The sequence below is a fragment of the Pimephales promelas genome, chromosome 25 (genome assembly GCF_988280905.1).
Source record: "Pimephales promelas chromosome 25, fPimPro1.hap1.1, whole genome shotgun sequence".
NCBI classification, from domain to species: domain Eukaryota; kingdom Metazoa; phylum Chordata; class Actinopteri; order Cypriniformes; family Leuciscidae; genus Pimephales; species Pimephales promelas.
In genome coordinates, this window is record NC_142793.1 from 8,354,714 (window position 1) to 8,364,067 (window position 9,354).

The following is a 9,354-nucleotide window of genomic DNA, read 5'->3' on the forward strand; positions in this document are numbered from 1 at the left end:
GAATGTAGTTTTTTCTGTTTCTTTATAAATATAATAGAGAATATATATTTAGCTATGCAGGGATGTACACTACTGACAAATTTATGTGATGTATGTAATTACTGAATAGTGTTTTAGCCATGCTAATAGTCATGCTTATAAGCAGGTTCACCTGTGAATTATTTTAGGCATGCTCACAGATGTGAGGAAATTTATTTAGATATTTATTATGTGGCTCTTCAGCAGGGTCAGGCACAGTAAGATGTCTTCCAGTGAAATCAGATTTGAAACACTTTGACATTTACACAGCATATCATTACATGTAGAATACTGTGCAGTGCATTTCCTTTAATATGTGGAAGTTGAAAGGTGCTGCATAACACAAGAGAATAAACTTCAGTGCACTTCTACTTCTTGCAGAAGCTCAGATGGGATGAGTAACATATGTATATGAACCTCATTGATTCTTGTGCAAGCTGAATCGTGCTACGTAATACAAAAATTAACCTCATTGGTTCTTGCAGAAGCTCAAAAGGTCTGCGTAAAACACACAAATGAATCACATTGGTTCATGAGGAAGCTCAAAAGAGTTGCATAACATATGAGAATGAATGTCCTTGGTTCTTGATGAAGCTCAAACGTGCTGCGTGACACAAATGAAGCTCATTGGTTATTGCAATAGCTCAAACAGGCTGCATAACACGAGAATGAACCCCATTGGTTCTTGATGAAGCTCAAAAGGGTTGCGTAACATCAGAATGAATCTCATTAGTTGATTCAGAAGCTCAAATGTACTGCGTAGCACGAGAATGAACCTTATTGGTTCTTGATGAAGCTCAAAAGGTCTGTGTGACACACGCGAATGAACCTCATTGGTTCTTGAGGAAGATCAAAAGGTCTGTATAACACACTCGAATGAAACCTCATGGTTCTTGAGGAAGCTCAAAAGGTCTGTGTAAAACACGCGAATGAACCTCATTGGTTCTTGAGGAAGATCAAAAGGTCTGTGTAACACACTCGAATGAACCTCATGGTTCTTGAGGAAGATCAAAAGGGTTGCGTTGCGTATAACATATGAGAATGAATCTCCTTGGTTCTTGCGGAAGCTGAAACATACTGTGTAACGCATAAATGAACCTCATTGGTACTTGATAAAGCTCAAACGGGCAGCATAACACAAGAATTAACCTCATTGGTTCAGAAGTTCAAAAGGTCTGCGTAAAACACGCAAATGAACCTCATTGGTTCTTGAAGAAGATCTACAGGGTTGCGTAACATATGAGAATTAACCTCATTGGTTCTTGATGAAGCTCAAAAGGGTTGCGTAACATGAGAATGAATCTCATTGGTTGTTTCAGAAGCTGAAATGTAGAAGCTGAAACAATATGTAAAAATTGGGGAATAAAGGGGAACAACCAAAAAACAACTTGGAGAATTAAAAAAAAAATATTGGTAACACTTTACAATAAGGTTCGTTAGTTAACATTAGTTAACTACATTAGTTAATATGAACTAATGAATAGCACATATACAGCATTTGTTAATCTTTGTTAGTTTTTTTATTCGCTTTGGTACTATTTTCACAAGTAAGGTGTACATTTTCAAAACTCTTAGTGCTAATATCACAACAGATCATCAAAAGTGCACTTTTTTCAAACATTTCATCATGTTTTCAACTCTGTTAGTACAATTCACACAATCACAAAGTATCCTTGTCACAACACAAAATAAGTGTTTCATCTACATTATTGTTTCATTCACAGTAACTGCCTTTCATAAAGCTCTTACTATCAAACTTTTGATTTGCATCTCTTTTTGTTCAGTTTAATACTTTTGTCTATTATTTAATCCAACTGATCTTAATGTTTACAGTTTTTGCCCATTGCTTACACACATTTTGCTAAATTTGGCTCATTGTGTCAAAACTCTACACAAAAGCAAATAAGACACAACATTGGAAAATAAACCATTCACATCTATGTCAAATTTAAACTCTACTATCAAAACCTAACAATCCTTTGTCAAAATGTCACTCTGATGACAAAATGATACCCACTTGCATCATATGAATACACTTTCAGATCAGCAGCAACACACTAGTCTACTTTATATAAAAAACTACAGTCTTTTGTTGTCAATGTTTTATTCAATTCCATAGAGGGCATGTTTTCACAGTTACCAAAAAATGAAATAATGAATTCAAAATTATTAAATTAGTATATTTTACAGTACAGAAAATTCAGTTAAATCAAAAATAAAACAAACAACACAATATTACGTATAAACACAGAAAAACACAATTGTGCGCAAGTGGGCTTATGGATCCTGCCGTCTGTTGGGGTCTGGCCACAGGATCTCATCAACATCACAAGCAATGTCTTCTCTTGCTAAGCATCGGGGAAAATATCCCCTTGTGTGCCGAATCCATCCCTGGATTGACCTCACCTCAATGTCTCTGCAGGCCTGCTCCATTGCCTGCAGAAGAGGCATACGGGCATGTGGTTGGCGGTCATATACACGCCATCTCCAAGCGGAAAAAAATTCCTCTATAGGATTTAAAAATGGCGAGTAAGGGGGCAAATACAGAATTTCAAATTGATCATGGTTTGTGAACCAGTCCTGGACCAGAGCAGCCCGATGGAAACTGACATTATCCCAGACAAAAACAAACCTGGGCTGCTCTGGTCCATCCTGTACAACTGCATCATGAAGGGCATCTAGAAATGTTATTATGTGTTGTGCATTATAGGGACCCAGTTTGGCATGATGGTGCAGTAGCCCTCGAAGACTTATGGCAGCACACAAAGTGATATTTCCCCCACGCTGCCCTGGGACGTGCAAAATTGCCCTTTGGCCAATGATATTACGTCCCCGTCGTCTGTTTTTGCTAAGGTTGAATCCAGCCTCGTCAATGTAAATACATTCATGCGGCTGGGCAGCCCCATCCATGTCCAAGATTCTCTGTAACAAAAAATACATTTTGTGGATGGCTTTACTCAAAGCACACACTTACACTACTATACAGAACCGAACCGACCCATCCCACCACAAAGATACCGGTGTAGCTTTCTGAATGAATCTATGTGGTACTAATCCAGTGGTATTCATCTGTTACTGTGCACCCATTCTTTATTGTAAATGTAAAGGACTGAAACACTTACCTGCACATATTCATGTCGAAGTTCTTTGACCCTGACACTGTTCCTCTCAAATGGGACCCTGTACAGTTGCTTCATGGTCATGTGGTGCTTTACCAAGATCCGTCTGATAGTTGTAATGCTTACTCGATTTATGTTGTTGAATACTTGTCTATCTGCAAGTATTTGTTGCTGTAGCTGGTGGAGACGGATTGCATTGTTTGCTCTGACTAGGTTCACTATGGCAAGTTCCTGCTGTTGCGTGAACATGCGTTGGCGTCCACCCCCAGCAGGTCGTCTTGTCATTCTGCAGAAAAATGCAACCACAAATTGTTCTCGTTTTCTTCTTTTTTACAGTACTGTGTATACTGAACTTTACTGTATTTACCATATACAGCACTGAAACATCTCAACACGTTACAGTATCATGGTATGTTTCACAAAACTACCACTTTTGTTGAAAAAAAGGAGCTTTAGCACTCTGGAATACAATACATGTGATACAGTAACGTGATATGGTACAGTACTGTAAATACTCTAGATACAGTCTGAGTAGAGTAGAGAGTTGAAGACATACCTGTTTTCCAGTCGGAATGTCCTTATTATGGATGAAACTGTGAAGCGGCTTAGATTAGGATGGACTCTCTGCCCAGCTTCCCTCATAGTCAGGCCATGGTTTATAACATGGTCCACCAAAGTTGCTCTTATGTCATCCGAAATAATGGTCCTTGTGTGGCCTCTTTGACCACGTCCTCGTCCTCTCTCTCTCTGTCCTCCTCTCTCTCTCTGTCCTCCTCTCTCTCTCTGTCCCCCTCTCTCTCTCTGTCCTCCTCTTCCTCTTCCTCTTCCTCTGCCTCTAGCTCTCCCTGCCTCCATGCTTGCAAAGTTCTCAAAACGGCTTAACTGAGGCATTTTTGTAGCTGGCTGATTGGTGTTCATTTTTGTAAGTAAGTGTTTTCAGGTGTGTGTCTATGTCTTTTCAATTAACCAATGTGTGTTGTATTTTGAATAGATGTGTTTTCCCAATGGTACCCTGAGATTTCATTTTTGAACTAAGTGTCTTATGTATGAAATAGTGTGTAGTGTCTAGGAGCAAGTGTGTTGCAGAAAGGAGCAAGTGTGTTACAGAATTGCAACTAAAGTGCAAAGCAGCGCATTTGTTTAAGGTATGGTTACACTTTGTTTAAGGTATAGTAAGAACAACTTCAGGTTATGTTACTTTGGTTTAAGCATGTGTCTATAGTGTTCAAGCAATGGGCAAAAACTGTAATCAATTAATCATTTGGTAAACCTATAGATTTTCAATTCAGCAATATACAGTATATGAATTTTGAGAACTACAGAAATAAAATGTGTGTATACTCGTTATAGCTAATTGATTTCACATAGTGGTAACCACAATTGGCCAAATGTGTGCACTAAATGTTATGTTTTCTTCTTATTTACGTAGTTACATTTCATTATAGAAAGTATACCTATGTTACAATTTTATCTGAAAAATAAAAACTATAATTTGCCTAAATGACTGTAGAGGATGTCTTCATTGATCCTTCACTTGATTAGGCCTACATATATGATGGGTATTTGGAAATTATAGATTATGTACGTAAATGTTGGGTACTGTAAGTGTATTGCCTAATGTTACAGTAAAACTGTGTAATCTGTCTTTTATAGTACTGTAGCATATTCATTTCAGCACTTCTAAGGCCGATTTGAAACATGTATCTTGCATTGTTTGCTGTTGGATGAACTGATTGTTAAAAGTACTAAACTGAAAGAAGATCATATTGTTGTGTTTCAGTGATTAAACCAAATGTTCTCATTACATATTACAATAATCTTGTGTTTGAAACAATGATTATGTGGACTGAAAACATGTGCAACTGACTGAAAGCATTACATCAGGTTTTGAAAGAATGACTAGCTGCGTTACAAGTGTGATCAGTTTGGATTTTTGTACTAAGAGTTTTGAAAATGTACACCTTACTTGTGAAAATAGTACCAAAGCGAATAAAAATAACTGTAACAAAGATGAACAAATGCAGTAACAAATGTATTCCTCATGGTTAGTGCATGTTAGTAAAAACATTAACTAATGTTAACTAATGAACCTTATTGTAAAGTGTTACCAAAATATTTATAGTATTATAGAACTAAGGGGTACTTATTCTATTATTAAGATACAACAATCTAACATTTGGGAGCAATTTAGTGAGAACATTCACTGCGTACCTTTTTGTGGCAATTGTGTATCAATACATACTGTATAGGCTTTTTAAAAATTAAAATTTTAAATAAAATAAAAAAAGGTTAAATAAAAAAAGATTTATTTATTTTTTGCAGATGTTGAAAATTTTTGGGCTAACATGTTTCAAGGCAAGAAAAGCTAAGACTCTTGTGGTGCTTGTATAATAAATAAAGGTTTCTGAGTCAGTGATGATTGTGTGTATGCATTTTTATTGTACTTACTTACCCTGTAACTACAAGGAACAAGAGGGTAACAAATACCACTACATGAAACAAGAGTATCTTTCCCCAATATTTAAGCAAAAGTTGCAATAGTCCTTGTGTTACGCAACACATTTGAGCTTCAGCAAGAACCAATGAGGTCAATTCTCATTTGTTATTCAGCCTGTTTTAGCTAATGCAATAACCAATGAGGTTAATTCTCGTGTTACACAGTATGTTTGAGCTTCTACGAGAAAGAATGAGGTTTATGATCGTTGTCACAGGGTAAGCCTGCGACTGTGCATGGACACACACACAAACATACACATGCACGTTACGCGCATACACCGGCGTCATGTATTACAGTCTGTTAGCCGACATATATTTATGTATGCATGGACCTGTGTAACATTTTATATCATTGTGTTGTAAACTTGTTGTATGATGGTCTGTGTGTAGTTTTATCTGAGTTATGACCACTAGTAATCGTATACGAGTGCATATGATTATGCTAATAGAAGTGTCTTTTCTCATGCGGAAATAAATCACCACCACGAGTATTTGATTAACATATTTTATTGATTAAAGTGGAAGAGATATAGATGATGCTTACCATGTTGTGATGAGTCGTTGGCCAAATCTGTTCGGTTGAACATCCGGTCTATTTATAGGTCTTTTGTCCGCGCCAATTAGCGGCGCGTTCATGTAAATGACGTCACCGGACAATTTATTCTCATAGTTTTTAAGTTATGGGGTTTCTTTGAATATACATATATATATATATACTTGTGGATATGATTAATTATATATTTGTTTATTTTTATTTATTACTTTTGTTATTGTTTTTGTTTTCTTTATTATCATGCATTCCTGTAAGTGTATGAAATGTGTTACCTTTAAGGTGGTATGTTCCAGAGTAGGAGGAGTCAGGGCTATAAAATGACTCCAGAAAGTTATTAGGGGAGTTGAGAGATAGGAGGTGAAGGAGAGGTCTAGACAGACCATGGACTGCTTGTGAGTTTGTAACTCTGGGAAAATACTACTTATGTAGTGCTTTTGCACAGGTCAGGTTATGCTCTTTTGCTTGACCTTATATGTTTGTGCAGTCATATATTTGGTTGCCTCTAAGTTTTGTTTTTTGTTTTTTCTGTTTTTTCCACAAATTCTGAGTGACTGTCACCCTGCACTGCAATAAAAGCACTGTTAACCCTGGCCAACTGTTTCCTTTGTCAATGGGAGCCTCCAACCGCTCAAGGCGTTCATAACATCTGGTGTCAGAAGTGAAGCTTCATAACAGTTGGTGTTTAACAGCGGCTAAAGTGACTGTAACTTAAAAATGCCACCGAAGACCAGGGGTCAGGGGTCAGAAGGAGATCAAGGTGCAGTGGGTGGCGTTCCAGAGGAAGGTGTCCAAGCTGTTGAGGTCCCAACCACCGCAGGAGATAGGGCTGTGACAGCCCTGGCAGGGATGTTTCAAGCCTTTCTGGAGTACCAGAAGGACAGGGATGAGAGGCAAGAGAAAGAGTCGGTACGACGTGAGCAGCAGTACAAGGTCCTCAATCATCAGGTCACACAGATGCAGATGGACGAGGAGCATGCCAGGCATAAAGTTGCCCATTTAGACCAGGCAGGTTTACGAGTGCTGAATCATGTGCCTCCATTGCCAAAACTACAAAACAGTGATGATGTGGAACATTTTCTGACCACCTTTGAGAAATTGGCAGAAGTATTCAGGTGGCCAAGAGAAGACTGGGCGATTCATCTGATTCCCTTGCTCACTGGAAAAGCGAGAGGTGCTTTTGTCGCCATGGCACCTGCCTTTACCTCTGACTATGACAAAGTCAAAGAGGTGATTCTCAAGAAATATGAGATTAGTCCAGAAACACATAGACTGAGATTTCGTTCATTGAGCACAGACACTGAGGAGTCCCCAACAGAGTTGTACATTCGCTTAAAAGACTTGTTCTCAAAGTGGGTCCAGTTGGACGTGAGCAGTAAAACCGAGATAATGGAGACCTTGGTATTGGAGCAGTATATGAGAGTGCTGTATCCGGAGGTGAGGATCTGGGTGAAGGAGAGAAATCCCAGTACCGCAGGAGAAGCAGCTGACCTGGTAGAATCCTATATAGCAGCGCGAAAGGGATCTTCTGGGGCCTTTCGGTACTCTGGTGTCTTCCCGGAGGCGAGAGGTAAGTCTGTGGGGTCAGGGGGTAGTTCGTTCTCTCAAACTAAAGCAGGATGTACACGTACGTTAGTACAGTCACAATATATAGCTAGAGAGTCATGGACTGAGGAAACCGTAACGGTTTGTTGTCTACATGGAGATAAGTCAGAATTACCTACTGCTGAGGTGTATTTGGAGGTTAACAAGCAGTCATTTTTGATGAATGTAGGTGTTACCACAAACCTGCCCTATCCTGTGTTGCTAGGAACTGATATGCCCATATTAGCAGACTTAGTGCAGGAGACAGCTTGGTGTGGGATAGTTACTAGAGCGCAGTCGAAAAAGTATACCCGGGTAGCACAAACTGAAGATTCGATAGATTGCACCCTGCAGGATATGCCGTTTTTTCTGGAAGAAAGTCTAGCTGAAGAAGGGTTGTCGGAGAAAGATAGATTGGACAAACGCAGGAAAAAAGTGGCAGATTTGATTGATAGCTCACAACAGACAAAGTTTGAGTGGGAAGAACCAGAGATTGCTGAGTCAGAGTTTGTCATACCCAGTGAATTAGGACAGCTTCAGAAAGAGGATGCTACCTTGTCTGAATGTTTTGGGAAAGTTAGCAAAGATGCAACTGTTAGTTCATTGTATGGTGAGACGTTTATGGTGGAACAAGGTCTTCTTTACAGACAGAGTGAAAAGGAAGGTTCGCAGTTAGTGGTACCCAAATCTCAGCGCAGAAAGGTGTTAGAGCTCAGCCATTCAATTCCTTGGTCAGGTCATATGGGATTCATGAAGACATTGAGGAGAGTTTCTAAACGGTTTTATTGGCCCGGTATGTATACCGAAGTGAAAGAATATTGCAAAACCTGTCCTGAGTGTCAGTTAGCAGTTGGTAGGGCACCTGCAAAGGCACCTCTTGTTCCGATACCTGCAGTAGATACACCTTTTGAGAGGATAGGGGTGGACATTGTTGGACCGGTGGAGAGAAGTCAGAAAGGGAATCGTTTTATCTTGGTGGTTTGTGATTATGCAACCAGATACCCCGAGGCCAACCCTTTAAGAGACGTTACTGCAAAACAGATTGCGGCTGCACTGTTAAACTTCTTCTCACATGTAGGCATTCCTAAAGTAGTTTTGACTGACCAAGGCCCCAATTTCATGAGTCGTACCCTAAAACAAGTCTATCAGTTACTGGGCATTAAGAGAGTTCGGACTACTCCGTATCACCCCCAGACTGATGGTCTGGTAGAAAGATTTAATCAGACCTTAAAAGGAATGTTGAAGAAGTTTGTGTCTGAGAATGGAAAAGACTGGGACAAATGGCTGCCTTACCTTTTTTTGCTTACCGTGAAGTTCCTCAAGCATCCACTGGGTTTTCTCCTTTTGAATTACTGTTTGCTCACCAGACTCGGGGTCCATTGGACGTTTTGAGAGACAGTTGGGAAGCCAATGACAAGCCCACCAAGCAGAACATTCTTTCGTACATCCTCAAAATGAGAGAGAAGTTGCAACTGGCATCCACCCAGGCACGGGAGAGTGTGCAGGAGTCACAAGTGAAACAGAAGATATGGTATGACCAGAAGGCCAGGTCTCGAACTTTCCAAGCAGAAGAGCAAGTGTTGTTGT

The 9,354-nt window shown here is 39.4% G+C and overlaps 1 protein-coding gene and 1 pseudogene across 1 annotated transcript; both read right to left on the bottom strand.

Annotated features, from left to right (window-relative positions):
• Nucleotides 1–386: 386 nt before the first annotated feature.
• LOC148965032 (uncharacterized) lies at nt 387–1,862 on the bottom strand (annotated as a pseudogene).
• Nucleotide 1,863: 1 nt separating this feature from the next.
• On the bottom strand, nt 1,864–3,820 carry LOC120492436 (uncharacterized). The gene is made up of 2 exons (XM_089127602.1): nt 3,141–3,820; nt 1,864–2,940 (listed from the first exon to the last, which is right to left on the bottom strand). The coding sequence occupies exons 1-2, from the start codon at nt 3,420–3,422 to the stop codon at nt 2,296–2,298; spliced, it is 927 nt and encodes a 308-aa protein (XP_088983728.1). The 5' UTR covers nt 3,423–3,820; the 3' UTR covers nt 1,864–2,295.
• Between the last annotated feature and the right edge of the window lie 5,534 nt (nt 3,821–9,354).